At 43.6% G+C, this 15,886-nt stretch overlaps 1 protein-coding gene across 2 annotated transcripts; it reads right to left on the reverse strand.

The window, feature by feature from the left end:
- Positions 1-2,039: 2,039 nt before the first annotated feature.
- On the reverse strand, positions 2,040-14,664 carry LOC119387946 (acetyl-CoA acetyltransferase, mitochondrial). 2 transcript variants are annotated; one of them, XM_037655531.2, is made up of 6 exons: positions 14,529-14,664; positions 8,468-8,524; positions 7,646-7,763; positions 4,566-4,661; positions 2,956-3,056; positions 2,040-2,169 (listed from the first exon to the last, which is right to left on the reverse strand). In XM_037655531.2, exons 1-6 carry the CDS (start codon positions 14,562-14,564, stop codon positions 2,056-2,058), a joined length of 522 nt encoding a protein of 173 aa, XP_037511459.1. In that variant the 5' UTR covers positions 14,565-14,664; the 3' UTR covers positions 2,040-2,055. The 2 variants fall into 2 exon arrangements, with proteins under 2 accessions (XP_037511459.1, XP_037511461.1); XM_037655533.2 differs by lacking the exon at positions 14,529-14,664 and adding an exon at positions 9,349-9,571.
- Between the last annotated feature and the right edge of the window lie 1,222 nt (positions 14,665-15,886).

Genomic DNA, 15,886 nt, shown 5'->3' on the forward strand with positions numbered 1-15,886 from the left:
GACCTGTGTTGCATTCACTCGTCGGACCCGCGGTTAGAAGTTCTGCCCGTCGGCATCTCGGACCTCGTGACGAAGACCGCCGCGGGACGACTTTTTGTGCTCGTGATCGAACATGACTAACTTTGAAACATCGGGCACCGCGGCAGCGCACACCGCGACCGTGCTTACTGCTCGGAGTCGTGGCTAGGCCTAACTACGTTCACGGCGCCGACGAATTCGAACTTTGCCGGGAAGAACATCGTGCTAGCAGACATGCGAAAGCGAACAATCCGCAATGCGCTTTGTTGCAAGCAACTAATGATATCGCCCGCTGGCAGCTCGGAATCGCTGATCGGCATTTGACGCATCGGCAGCTGCGCCGCGGACCCCACGGCCACGGCCGCTCGATCTCCCCAAGTTCGTCGCACAGCGATCGCTCGAAGCACCGCGACAATTTCGCGTGTCGGCGCCCCAAAATGCGAGGCCAAGCATATTGCACGACGATGTTTCATCGCTGCGGCTTGGGATATTGCGCATCGCCAGCAAATGCCGCCGCCCAGCATACCGGGCACAGACTTCCCGAACCCCGCGGCCGAGCACTTCGCGGGGAAATAAGCACTCAGTGGTGATGTAATTTAGGCGCGCTTCAAGCCGTGCATGGTATCGCAGCAAGCCTTTGTAAATGTACTGAAATAATGAAAGCCTCGCCGACTACCATTACCACGACCGGGTGAATGATGAAGCGTATCAAGGCGGGGGTGACAAATGAACTTGTGTAAAGGAGTGGACGAATTTTTATCTGCCAAATTCGCTTCATTAAGTACTACTCAGAAATTCCTGTGCCACCAATGTCTTGGCCATAACTGCCACAGCACACCTAAATTTGCATGCCACAGACTTGTAATATGCAAGTCTGGCCATTAAACCTGAAGGCTCACCCTTCAAAGAGCTGACAAAAATAACCAATAAAGAAAAAGGAAAGCACATAGTGCAGAAAAATGAAAGATCAAGGACACAACAAAACCCCTGCAATCAAAGACACTAAATATTACAGCCCCAGGGCATTTTTATTTACATGTAGTGGCTGTGCAACTTTAGGGCCCGTTTTCTCAGAAGTGTGTTTTGACCTGACTGCCCCGCTTGCAGAAAGCGTAGCACGACTATGGCTTGATGGATTTTCATGAGGTTTGTTGCATTGTATTCCCTAGTCAATTCTCTATGCTATGACATTCCTATATTTTTGAATTACTCCCTCGTTTTTTTACTCTTTAGCTAATTTGACATGACGATAACGAATGCATTATGCAAGCATGGATGTAATGTTCCGTGTAAAAAAAAATCGGGGTAATAAAAATATTTGGAGAATGTCATAGCATGAACCATTCCTATGGCTAAAATATGAGGGTAACTTTGGGCTTTTACCATGTTTTGTTGTCGCGCCAGGCTTTCTGCAAGTTTGGTATAACAATGATGCAAGTAAAAATTTATAATGTCAGAACTGCTGGAGATATCTTAATGAAACTTTGTAAATAGTCATTCAGTGCACTTCCCAATAAGCATGCCAAATTTCATTGTTCTACGACAAAAAATAAAGAATTTCAGCTTCGATCCCCACCTCCCCCCTTAAACGAGTTACACAAGCCCCACACAACTTTCCGACCATATTGCTTATTACGATTGTCCCACACGACTCTCTCTGTCTGTGCTGCTCATTACAAATTTGCAAGTGTCAATCTCCCTCAAGAGGTACCCCAGTCCAGAAGAGGTACTAGATACCACCACCGTCAGTTTTTATTATGTCACTTGGAAAGAGCTCTTGCTACAACTGACAAGTATGTTACTAAGGAAGCGTAAGCTTGCAGTCGATCGAACTCGACTTATTTTACCATGGACATTTTTTTGACATGATGGTAAACTGAATTCGAAAACATTCAGCGCTAGCAGACGACGACGTAAGAGACGACACCACTACTAGCACATTGTGGTGTCATCTCTTGCATCCTTGTCTGCTAGTGCTGAATATGTTTAACTTTTGCAGCTTATGATTACGTATTGTAGAGAACAAACTACCCAGCTTTAATATGTGCAACCACTCACCTGAAGGTGCACCCCTCCATACGGTGTTTCCCCTCTGTGCAAGTAGTAAGGAACATTAGACATGCTCTCCATGCCACCAGCAACCATTATCTCCTGAAAAGCCAAAGACACAGACGGTAAACAACAAAAGCAGAACCTGACAACTTCGCTGCAATGGTGATTGCGAGTGCATGTCGTTCGGATTTAGTAGGACACAGAGAATGATGTCCCTGGACCTGTGGATTACCGAACTCCTGTTTATCTGCCAGCGACTTATTACCACCAGGCCAGGTGAAAAGCAAGCCTAGTGTACTCAACATCGTGGCTTCAACAAAAGTTTTCAATGCCAGGTCAGGCTTAACTGAGAGCAATGAAGAATAACAGTCTCAGATTTCAAACAAAACCAGTGTGGCGCTGAACCACATGCATGGACATGTTTTTTCTCTGAAACTTGCACGTGAACGAGGCTCCTACGTTACAATTGAACTGACCCATCTCTAAACGGTGGCGGGAGGGAAAGTAAACTTAAAATGACTACTGTGCTCACAGAAATCATGCTTTAGAGGCTTCAGAAGTTCCATTTCAAAATTATAGATATTCAAACAGGTTGAACAAGCTCTTATCCATCCCCTACACTAAAATTTGTGCACCAAAACATGCCTTAGGCAATTTTTTAAATCATGGCACAAAAGGCCCAAGCAAATGCATGCAAAGCACCTCAACATGGTTAAATTCTGACAGTGCAACAGTACTGCCTAGCCAAACTATTTGACTAACACTTTCAAGATTTAAGGTTCAACTGTAGAAAACTGCTTAGAGCAAGGATGCATAAAAGCGTGCACTTATTTCTGCAGCGCTTCTACAGCTGCGTACACACCGACAGATGGAAAAGGACATTACCTGGGATCCACACATGAGGCTCTGGGCTGCCAGCATTATTGCCTTCATACCGGATGCACAGACTTTGTTAACTGTGGTGCATGGCGTGGACTGAGAGAGACCTGTGACGAACACAATTCAGCACACAATTAACGCTAAGACAGTACCTTTACTGCGTCGAGGAAGCAAAGCCAAAGCATACTAGCACCAACTGCAGAGACAGTCACTTGTATGGCTCCAACTGCCAAGCACGAAGAACTAGACTGCCACGTTATGATGGGATAGATATGCAATCCGACTTTATTTGTTATTATTGCTGAAATTTTATGTGCAAAAACCGCCACATGATTACGGAGATTACTGGGGGTTTCTGGGTTAATTCTGAGCACTTGGGCTTCTTCAATGCGCACCTAAATACCGTATTTACTCACACAATGACTGCACATTTGTTTAAAAAAAAGAAAAACTTTACACGAATTTGTAGGTGTGATTACTATGTACAGTAAATTTCTTCCCTAAGCACACAGCTGTCTTCCATTCCACCCTTATCTAAATGTGGCCACCGCAGCAGTGATTTGAACTTCTGTGCTCGAGCTTAGTGGCACTACACCTTACCTGCTAAGCTGCTGTGGAGGATAAATTAAGTTCTGGGGCTTTATATGCCAAGGACACACGATACTGAGGTACAGTGTAAGGGACCCTGGATTCATTTCACCCACCCAGCGTTCTTCAAATTGCAGCCAAACGCAGTACGCAGGTGCCTTTGCATTTCACCCCCACCAAAATTGCGACTTCCGCGGCTGGGAACTGAACTGTGACATTCTGCACCCATTTTCGCCGACAATGACACCCATGTCTGCACCGAGTACTCTGCTTTTAGATGTAGTTATAAATGATATAAAAGTTACACTGTGTGCGCCACACCCTCAAATATAGCAGAGTTTAGCCTAAAGTGTGGTATACAAGAATTGCTGCCTTTCAATGGCGCTGGTACTTACAGTATTCACGGATTCAAACGTGACATCAAATTTTAAGTGTAACGACTGGTGTGCGCATTTGCTTGAGATAACCACGTCATGTCGCGGTCATTCTGGTCTCTAAAGATAATGTTGGCTCTGATCTACTCATTCTAATCGAAATTACACCGATATGACCTGAAATGAAGATGGTGGAAACAAAAGTATATGCGTTACTTAGCCCTAAATTGTCCTGTTTCAGTCCGTGAGTACCGTACTTCAATGAAACATAATCTATCAAATGCGAACACGTAAAAAAATGAATAACTTCATTTTACGCAAGAACGCCAAGAAAGCCATACATTGGCCACCATGACAGTGGGTCACCCAACCACCAATAAAAGGATAGTTGGTCCAATGTAACAAAAATAATGCAAGGTCCAACAAGTGCCTACAACGAAACGGCATCAGCGCAACGGTGCTTCCGCACAGTGCAGCATGTTGTTTGGTCTTAGTAGGTAACAGTAGATCATCATCCTTACTGCTCCTGTGGAAACCAAACTACACTTTAATCTACCAGGGATTAATAACCACCAGGTTGGAAAAAGGTCAAGCCTGGGGTACTCAACACCCTGGATGGGGTCAAAACCAAATGCCCTCCGAAGGAACACTTGCCTGCTCCCAAAGCTGCTTGCCTTGCCGGTGCCTGTCCGGCGCCAGCCGAGATCACATTGCCCATGAAGACTTCCTGAACATCTTCACTCTTGATTCCTGCGGAGAGCCAGAAAAGGTTTACAAAGAAAGAAAAAACACCTTTTCGAAGCTAAACGTCATGATACACTGATGCAAAGAAAACCACAACCGGCTTTTTTTTTTGTAACTTGAAGAAGCAAACTCGTCATCTGCGTCATGCATACAACGCTCTACCCAAGCAGAACGAAGCATTTATGGAAAGGAATATGATAGCACGCATGTGCAGCACCACAGTGTCATAGCATAGTGAGGAAGAAATAGTTTTTGCTGCAGCCAGACAGGTACTTTGAATTGGTTGTTCGTTTACATGCTCCCTCAAGGATTCTATACACAAAATTTCGATATCCCACACAATGCAGGTTTCTCAGGGTTTCATTCGGCAATGTCATTGAATTGGAAGAGCATTTTGGAGGCAGCTACTTTTCAATGCTGTCGTTAATTGCATACTGCGCCGCCCTTAAAGGAGTACTGACAATATTTTGGAGAGATAAATTGTGGACTAGATTTGTGTGGACACACACGCATAATCTACGGACTATTAATGACTAATATAGCCTAGAACATATTTAAAGTCAATTTTAAAGTGCGTGTTGCACCACTGCATGCAAAACGTGCCTTCAGTTTTCATGTAAACAACCAACCACCCCCTTCATCACGAGCTTGCGTTGGCTGCCACGATCCGTGCAAGCGCTCTCTCCAAGCAGACCTTTCCAACAGAAAGCGGGGGCAAACTTGCACAGAAGTACAAAGGCTAATATCCTTGCCTTGACAGTGCATTTTTGGGGGGTCACACACATTTGCAACACCTCAGAGGGCATTACAGCAGCACATTATGCACAAGAAAATGCAATATGTGTTTATACAAAAAATGACGCACTCTCGTATGATGAGGTATGCCAGATCAGATACTATCTAGCAAAGGCATAGCGCACAGAGTTGTGTTCACAGCCTCCCGAGTATGCATCACTTCTGGCAACCAAACTACGCTTCAGGATGGTTTCCCCGTGCTTCACCTCTTCTAGCCTGTTGTCCAAATTTTGCGACACACCGAATCAAAACTCGCGAATTTTCACGGGACACTCAAGAGAAATGTTCATTTGAACGTCACGCATGGCTCTCTGGCAATAACCTGCCAACACATCATCCTATTCAGACTTAAAAAAAAAATGCATTGTGCATGGTGTTTTCGAGGAGTGTGGGCGTTCCGAAAAACTTGTGCAGCTTCATCCATTAAGGTGCATAAGCCGAAATTACTAACTCTACAGTATGCAATGTTCTAAAATAGCAACCAGTTAACCTGCCGTGCCCACTTTTGTTGAGTGCAAAAACATGCAAACATTTTTTTTGCAAGGTGTATTAAATTTCTCTTAAAATTTAGCCTACAAATCTCACCTGGGGTTGTGGAACAGTGCAAGAGTAATCTTTGACATCCTTGGCTCACATACTTGAACTTTGAATTGTAATTATAATATTTTTGTTTAGGCAAAAATACAGGAAGGCTATAATAGATCAACTTACAAATGGAGCATTATTAAGCCTAATGAAGGTATTTTTCACCAAAGTGCACTTAATTAAATTTCAATGTACGGATGCTTCACGTTCAACCCCAATCAGCATGCCTCCACAATATTGAAATCTCCAGTATGAAGCCTCCCAGTTTAAAATAACACTACGGAAGCTGAGGCAGGTACTAAGCTGCTCCAACACTGTATATAAGGAGTAGTGAACAAAATGACTGATTCTTCTTCCTGTGAAACATATACGCCATACACCTATAAAATTGTTTCAACTGATGGACTATTATTTCTCAACTACCTCAGTTATATTTGCAGTAAGCTGATGAGATAGAACAAATGTGAAAACATATTTAACTTCACACCAACTATCCTGCATCAATGATTATTGAGATCTCAAAATCAAGATTGTTTTTGTATTTCAATCACTCTGGCTCCTCTGTAGGCTCAGAGCTGCTAAGCTCACCTTTCTGAGCCTTGAAAATACAATTCGCCTAATTCGTATCGATAAAACTTATCTAGGCCAAAGCAGACGCTGCCAAAATCTGTGACAACATGAAGCTCAAAGTGGCACCAGTATTTTATCTTTGACTGTTTGACTAGCTTATCATTAAACCTCCTCTTACGATAAGGATCGCCTTCTTGGTATTGCAGAAAGATTATTCACAAACACAGCTGAGTTTTTTTCCCGTTCTTTATTGTTTCTAGACAACACTATCATATCAGTATGCAAAGCCTTTTCTTTCAATATCGTCCTGCAGTATGCAAAGCCCTGCCATAAGTGGGATAACAGCCACAACAGCCACCACTCTCAAAATTGTGTAGTACACTTTGCTTTTTTATTTTTTCTTGCTTTTTTCAACTCCCTTGCATGTCACTTCGCCTCCTACGCCCTGGTAACAAACTATGCCTCTCAATAGGCTAACCTTACCTATTATTAAACCTTCTAGTGCTCTTCCCTAAATGCTGGTCGGTGTATACAATTTTCCTGCCATATATCCCGAAATAGAGCTGTGTAGACAGCAGATAAGGCTACACTGTGCATACAACTTGCAGGTTCCAGTGAAGTGTCTGAAGCCATGATGGAATGACACAATGCCAGCTTTCAGAGCAGCAGAGTCCAGAAGATAAAATCTTTCTACTTCTTGAATCTTACCGTAATTTTAGTGCATAACCTTCTTTAACTCTCTTCAATTTTACATGTTACTGCAATACATTTTCGGCTTCCTGAACAGCAATGGTTCTTTAGAAGTGTGCAAGAAGGCCAGCACAATTAGGAACATCTCTACATGTTAGGTGAACGGTGGGATTTCGTGTGCACTACTGCTATGACTAGAACATGCAGAAAGCGTGTTTGGACAATAGCCAGCGGAACTCTTGTACACCACCACCAATGACACCTGGTAACCTCAGGATCAGTGCTACTCTAGAGCAGCTGTCCAGACACTTAACAATGGCTGTGTTCAAACAAGAAGATGTGCGTCTCACCTGCTCTCTCGATCGCCCCTTTGATCGCTACGGAACCAAGCCTCGTCGCCGGCACCGAGACAAAGGCACTTCGGAATGAACCGATTGGCGTCCTAGCAAAGGACGCTATAACGACTTCCTGCGGTCAAAGGAAAATTTATTTCTTTCAGTCCATTTATGCTGGGTACTTGCAGATGCATTATCTGAAGAAAAATGATTAGCTTACTATCTCGTAAAACAAGATTAACTGTGCTGATGAGCAAATGGCTTCAGAGTTAATGACAAAAAAAAAGCAGCAGTGCCACGTTACCAAAACGGCTGCACAATGGAAAATTTCATGTAAAATTTCTATCCTGCGGCAGTTCGTTGCCAGCTTAGGCAGAAAAGATGGGATAGAGGTAAACTAATGCTTCTATCTTATGCAGATTCATACAACCACATTTAGTGAACTCCCCCCCCCCCCCCCTGAAAGAACTTGACCTTCACTGTGAGTTGATCTAACCTATATACAATTTTCTTAAATATGTATAAGCATGTGTATAAATGCTTTACAATGTTCTGAAAGACTTGCGCATGTATGAACATACAGCCTGAGGCCCTAAATCCATGGCCTAAGGTGAAACATATGCTAGGCACAAAGACGTGCACACAGTCCCCTTGAACATCAAAATGCAGGCAATAAACTGTGGTTCTTTAAACTTAAGCCCTCATAGGTTTGAGAATGGCTGGTCAGGAGTTGCTGCAATGCATGCATAAACTGTCCTTTCATGACTTAACACACTCGGCCTCCTAAGCATTCTTGCACTGCAACATCAGCCCTTAGAGGAGGACTAGGATACTTACATTTAACGTATTAGTAGTACCGTTGCAGTACATCCTATGTAACAGAGCAGTAGCAACCTGAAAAAAAAAATATAAAAATATTTATAAATGATGAATTGGTTAGACTTTTTTAAGGTCTTTCACGTCCAAGACATCATAAATGCCGCAACTTTAAGTTACCAAAATGCAATATGTGCCCATTTGTCCTACCTTTTACGCACAGAGGGTGCTACAGTACCGCAATATTTCCCACTACAACACTGCAAATATTTCTTGTATCTTCCAGAGTAAAAAATGCTTTAAATGCATTTAAATCATGTCGTTCGGCTTTGGTAGGCTCCAGCAACTGTACCCATCACTGGAGCCTTTGGATAACCGAACCCCCTTGATCTACCAGGGGTTAACAGACACCAAACCACATAAGGCTTAGTGTCATAAAAGACAACACCCTGGCTCAGACAACATTTTAACAATACGGGCTTTCTTCACGCGGAATTCAACGCAAAAGGGGAAACCCAACGGCTGCAACAGACTACGCACACATCCATGCTCAAGAAAAATAAAACGCCTTGGTTTACTCAAGGTGTCCGAATACCATGTCGATTACGTCAAGATATTTGAAAAACCATTCGCAATGGACGGTAAAACGCATTACATGATATCGAGCGCACAACCAATAATCGCGAAATAAGTGGTGAAACATTACCACGTGGCAACACAAAGGAAAAGAAATTTTCCCAAAATATTCCACCCAGAAGGAACTTTCGGCCGGCTTAAGTGTACACGCTAGGTCAAGGCACGAACATATGAAGTCCTACGATCACGAAACAAGTAGACTCAGCCCAAAATCGACAATGATTGGGCGCAAGAGTCCTAGGCAAAGAAAGCGCCGGCCAACTCACCACGTGGTATGCCTAGTCCTTTCGCGAAATTTGTCGGCAATGGCGACGCTACGAGCTGGCAGCAGGCGTAACTACGCACTGCGCCACTCTTCGAGCACGACTTATCAAGCTGCATTGCCGAATGATTCATCAAGCTCATAATATAAGGTTAAAAAGCAATCGCCGCTCGTTGTCCACTCCCCGCAGAGCGATGTGGCGATTGTCCGCGCGGGAATCGATCTAACAACGGCTTCTGCTCCGCCTTCGTTCGTGGCTATCGTGGCTTTGGATTCGCCACTTCAAGTTGCCAGACGGCGATTCCGACGCCGCTGGAAACCGCCATATGCATGAAACGAATGCAAGACCGTACAGCGCACTCTGCTTCAGTGAACGAAATAGAAAATTTATAAACTACTGATTTATCAGGGACAGCTCATACGTCTGAAAGTGATGGCAGTATAAAAAAAATATGCAGAAGAGAGCTACTATTAAGGGAAAGAAACGGGTGAGGAATGGCCACAATGCCACATGCTTCACTGCCGAGCTCGCCAACGACAGGAATTCTGTACCACACGTCAGCCATTTATGTAAACAATACGAATAATGTGCAAGTCTAATTTGCGTGAGCATATTCCTTGCTGCCTTGTAGGCGATGCGGGACATTATGAATAAACACATTTAAGCAGATGGCGCAAAAGTCGTTAAAAAGTGCAGTCTTCAATACACTGCCGATTTAAGTGCGAACAATTTGGCAGCTTCCCGTCTTTTTTTTTTGTTTCATTGCAGCAAATTTTCAACAGTCTGCCATCACAGAAGCAGAGCACGGGCCTTTAAAATTCTGTCGGACTACTAGATCCGCTTCCTAAGTCAGTAATGCTGCATTATTTCCTGCAGCTGTGTCCGAAACAACTTTCACAATATTTCCACAGTCTCTACCCACGAATCCTAAAAGCCTAGTATGCCTGGTATGTGAACAACTCGCTTGCGAGCCCTACAGTCCCCGATTCAGCCTGTTTCATGCTCAGCATATTTTGTTCAATGTCACCTCTGTCGCAGCCATTTCCTCGTCAGGCAGTAATCACTTCGGTGTTAACTAGGGTGGAGGACGCCTCATTAAAGGAAAAGATTATGAACCTACAAAGGAAAACCATGCTTCTCGTAAAGTCTTACTGTTAGGTATAATATTTTCTCTGAAAGGTTTTTTTTTTTCTGAAGATCTCGAATGTTTCCTTTGTGGGCTCTTGCTGCTGTATGGTATTTCGAAAAGAAATATTCATGAAAGGGGAAACTTGTCGTGCATCTGTCGCAGAAAGGTACAACTGAAACACAAACCGACCTCACGAAAGCCCTCTCTGTAGTTGTGGAATATCCGTTTTGGTTTGAAAATCCCGGGACCAATGCTTCTCCGGTGCAGCCCCTCTACCACCACTTGTAACTAGGAGGCCACAGCTTGCAGAGCCAGGCCCATATAATCAACAACTTGAAGCACAAGGACACAAATTAGTTCAGTTTTGCAAGGTGGAGGTTCATGAGTAGTTTTGTTTATAGGTTCTGCACAAAACCTGTAAACCTAGGCAGCTTATTTTCAGCAATTTCAAGACAAGCCCGAACATCTACTTGGCATTGCTCTGAGGGGGCCATCTGCAAGCTAGCTTGAATTCTTTAGCCAGTGTCATGTCCTGGGGCTCAAGCAAAACTGAATGTGCAGTTTTTATGTCACAGCAGCAAAGGCATTTTTTATTGCCCTAAACTCAAATGCAGAACCTTATTTTTATGAGGATCAGAAATGTTCTATTTCTTAAACACTAATGGCACACTTTCAATTTTGCCTGAAATAAATAATTCAAGCGCTTGATTTCTCAACTCGCTCATATTCATTATGACTCAGACTATAGCTAACCTACAATAATTATTAAGCATGCTTTCTTGACAGAAGGTCACGCAAGCGGCAGATGCCCGTTTGCCACCTGAATTTTCAGCAAGTGGCCAAGCTTTAAAAGGCACATTTTCTAGACCTTATAGCAAAAAAAAAAAAGAAACGAAAAAGTGGGACTGAGCAGGCAAGCTCAAACAACGCACATTTATTGAAAAAAGATGAAAGAAACTACAGAAGCTGTAATAGAACTATCATTGCAGTCCTACATGAAGTGTCTTGAGTATGTACAACAAATGCACATGAACTTTTTGCAAGAACACAAAGCTCAGTGGTCAATGCTGGGAAGGGGCATAGACACGAAAGGTAGGATGAAGCAAGTATTGAAACACAGAATGGCATTTAAAAATGAAGTTTTTTTAACAGGAAAGCTTGAGAAAGTTTAACATGCTGCCTGAAAATGCAGGGGTATTGCACGATCAACCGAGGCCAGAGGGGTGGGGGAAGCGGTTATTGTTAGATAAAGGTTAAGGAAGCACAGCTCAGTGCCATGGTAAAGTGAGCAAGGGAACAAAACAACAGAAGAGACAGAAGCAATGCATCGACACAACTGAGAAAGGGGTTTTTTCAGAGCAACAATTGATGCATGAACTAAAGAGGGAGTCGCATGCAATGGGGAATATAGCTTAGCTCCTGCTCTCACCTTACCTCAATCCCTCCTGCCTTCCTTTTCTCTATTTTTTTGTTAACTGTCATTCAACAGGTTGCGTTTCTCCCATCTTACCACTGTGCACTAACATTCTCTTGCTATACTACTACTGTAAGAGTTATGCATGCTACAGCCCACTGTAAAGCTTAAAAGCCTGGTGCACCAATATAGCTACAACTGAACTTTGCTCCTTAAAGGGGTGGTGCCACCATGTTTGTGGCTTGCGGGTTCTTTGCTGTAAGGGTTTCCTATAGCTCCAGGAAGCATGATGCACGCACCAAGATTCATGTATTCTCGCTAAATAATTTAATATCCCCTTTTGATGTGGACAACTTTCGGTTTTGGTTTCTGGGCGCCGAGGTTGGGCAGTGACGTAGAAGTGTAGGAGGCTTGGTCACGTGACCACACAAGGCTGTGACGCACTTAGCCAGGAAGCGATCGAAACTCGGCGAGTGATGTAGCAACCGATGCTTTGCCGGCACTAAAGTGAACTGGAATATATTCTAGTTCACTACAGCCGGTACGTACGTTGCGGAGATGGCGGAGCTCCGGAGGTCACTCGCATCACTACAGCAGATCTGGTGTGACGTCACTACAACTTTGGCGCGCTAGCGATGGGTCTCGGTCGGGAGAATGGACATTTAGGTACACTTTGGAAGTGAATTAAAATATATTCTAAACGTTTGCTGTGTCCGACCCTTCGTGTGGAGTGTCCTTGCATACAGAGGAAACCCACAACAGGCTTGTTATAGCCTCGAAATTTGATGGCACCACCCCTTTAACACCGGCAAAGTGAGAGTGCATGTTAGTTGAGTGTACTGTTAACTAGACAGTAAGAGTCCTTTATTTCTGAAATTTATCCTTTTTCGAGAGTGAAAAATTATCTGCAGGGCAAGAAGCATTGCCCCTATAAAGAGTCGTCATTTACTGAGCGAGCATGCCATACGTGAAGTAAGCAACGCTTTCTATCACAGCAATAGGTAGTAACTTAACCCAGGATACTTAATTTTTAGCTTCCCCCAATATTTATTATAAGGTTGGTACCGTCACACTCACCGACCCTACATGAGCATACTATCGCACAAATATGCTAATTTTCATTGCCTGAACTGTAAGCCAAGTAGCTCCCAATAATCACGTTAGCATGTAACCAAACACACAGACATCCTTCCTTTTCTTTGTAACTGTTATAGTGATGATAAGACAGACCATGCTGACTATTCCGTCTTGTTCGTTTCTCCGTTTCATAATTTAATGGAGCTAGAAATAACCGATTGAATCAATCGACACAAATAAAACCTTAGAAGCACCTACGTATGTTACTGCCCTTAAGAATTTTAAATATGAGTCAATCATTTCGTTGCATCCATAGCTGATCAGGTTCTACCGCACACACAAGGCCACTGGTAGTTTTCACAGACCCTTTTGTCTATATTTAGCATAGACAAAAAATAAGATTTGTTTGACTTATGGTGCCAGTAGATAGCACGTTAATTAAATGTACTCTCGTAAGTCATCATCATTAAGAAATATAACCACGGAATAGCGCGAAATGCTTCCAAGACCAAATTATTACGTGTAAGGTAAGAAAAGCACTGCTCGCGCTAAGCATTTCGAGCAAATTAGTAGCAGGTCTCGTCCGAAAATTGGGCAATGGAAACGATGCTGAAATATTTAGTAATTCGTCAACAGTGTTCCTCAAGTCGCATTGGCGCCGTCGACATTGCCTTTAACTCGCCTATATTAACCTATCGAAAACAAAACAGGACATTTTCAACTTCGCATGTATGGGAGCCACATAGCTAATCAGGTCGCCAAACTTGTGTCGACGTCCCCTCTTCTTACGGGCACCGTCAGCCTCGAATACTGCGAATACTTTCGTTCTCGCAACATCGGGAGACAAGGACAGAATCGGAAATACCGCGGAATAATATCAAAACACGTCGCAAACTTGTGAACATTCCGAAAGGAGAAACACGGAGTAGGCCGTTCTAATTATGTCAGTGACCCCCGCTCCTGGTACGATGCCACCGCTGGTGAACTTGACACTGAAATCGCGAGACGACGCGTTTTTGCTTTTATTATCTCTAAGATACGGTACCGACATACCTTGTAGAAGCGGTAACGGTTTTCTCTTCGCTGTGCTGCGAGATGAGACGTCCGTTCAAGTGATGTCGCGTTCGGGAAGGAGCGCCGAGAGCAAAATAACCAAAGAACGAGGAAGAGCTAAACTGTGAATTTCTGTTTCTTTTGTTTTGTTTTGTCTGGCAGAGGAAGATATACAAAACACCAAACCGCCGAGGACGTAAACCGGTTTCCTCGTGAGCTCCCAGAGCGGCCGACGAAGCACATGCTCTTCGCCACGGTAGCGACCGCTCCGGCGATGTTTGCCGTACACGACGTTTGCGCTACGCTATGCATATGCTGATGAACGATTTGACGTTGATGAACGATCCCCGACCGTACGACGAGAAAAAAAAGGCGAAATCTACTACAGCTTTGGCAGAGGAGAAACCTATTAACGTATGCCGGCATCTGATGAGCAAGTTTCAATAATTAAACAAATAGCAGCAGAAATCTCATTTGTGAATCGACGCAAGCAAACCTTAAAGTGCTCACCTTTCTGCTACACCTCCCCGTCACGAGCAGTGCCATAATGCATTCAGAAATAAATACAAAATCACGCCACTATAACATACGAGAGGGCTCGCCACAGACGATGAAACGATCGTGCCATCGTGCCCTTCGTTCGCTAGGCCTAGCACGCTAAATAGTACAGACGTATGTGGTGGCGCTAGTAGACAGTGCAATTATTGACAGAGTGTAACCATAAGTACCATACGTGTTCTGTGGTGTAACATCGTGAAAGCTGCAGTGAGAGCTGCGTAAGAGACTTAATCGGTAAATTGTGTAATTAACATTACGCCATGGAGACAATTCACTTCATGATGGGATAGTTAGCCGCAAAAAAGAAAAAGCTGACCTCATTCGTGAACACTTGAGTTCGTAAAACCTGTTTATGTGGCAAGGGAACTTCTTGCTAAAAATGTTTACATTGTCTCTTTATTCGTTGTTGGTAATATGGGAACTTTTGTGCTGAAAGTGTGGACACGACTCTTGCAATGCTCCCCTTTGTGTTGGCGAACACATTACACCAAAATTAAAAATATTGCCTTTTATGTGTTTGATTCGATGGACTTTCATATACGTGCATGTCCTGTCAGAAAGGTTTAAGTCCTGCGTCGCGGCGCGTAAAATGCAGTGAATATGCAACGAAATAACATTTTTGAAGTACCTTGTCACGCCCCTAAGGGCATGAAGGAAAGAAGGTGACTTGTCTGCTGCGGCCAGCAGCTGCGTTACTGCATATTTCATCGGACGACGCCATTTGCGCACCGGATGTACTCAAGCCATGCACCTGAAGAGTCAGTGAGCCCATCACACAATCAAACAATAAATAATAATAAAAAAATCCGTACGCATGAAACGTCGGAATGGAATAAAGCACGATGTTTAACATCTTTGATTCACTTGGTTTGACTTCCTTCGATTTAGCTACAGAGCACGTGTAACTGAGAATGCGTCTATTCTGGGCAAGTCATGGGGTTAATAGTGTTCTTTATAATTCGGTATCCGGAGCTTGTGGACGTAGTCGCATTGGGTTCTCGCCGATGCGAATGCGCCGAATGAAAGCCACGCTATTAGTTAGCTATTCAACCCCTGTTTTTTAGAAATAGTATGCACCGAAGTAAACCAAGGCCCAGGTTACCGGATACTTAATTCCAATTTTCAGAGCTATCTAATGGGAAGGGTTGATATTGATGCGCTCATTTCTGTTCTTCGTATTTTCTCCTCTCTTTTGGCGCTAAGTTTTCGACGGACATAAACCTTATGAATAGTTATGTGCGCAGTGACATAATGTGTAGAGAATCGTTAAATTTACTTAGCTCCTGTCGTGCGTACACGTGTTATATCAC

The sequence above is a fragment of the Rhipicephalus sanguineus genome, chromosome 3 (assembly GCF_013339695.2).
Source record: "Rhipicephalus sanguineus isolate Rsan-2018 chromosome 3, BIME_Rsan_1.4, whole genome shotgun sequence".
Taxonomy (NCBI): domain Eukaryota; kingdom Metazoa; phylum Arthropoda; class Arachnida; order Ixodida; family Ixodidae; genus Rhipicephalus; species Rhipicephalus sanguineus.

Bases quoted from the DNA above. Each gene is read 5' to 3' on its own strand.
- LOC119387946 (XM_037655531.2), bottom strand. From the start codon at position 14,564: ATGGCACTGCTCGTGACGGGGAGGTGTAGCAGAAAG. The intron at 3,057-4,565 runs GCAAGTGTTCCT...TGTTCGTCACAG, and splicing joins GCAAGCAGCTTTGGGAGCAG to GTCTCTCTCAGTCCACGCCA. The intron at 2,170-2,955 runs GTAATGTCCTTT...TTGGCTTTTCAG, and splicing joins GCCTCATGTGTGGATCCCAG to GAGATAATGGTTGCTGGTGG.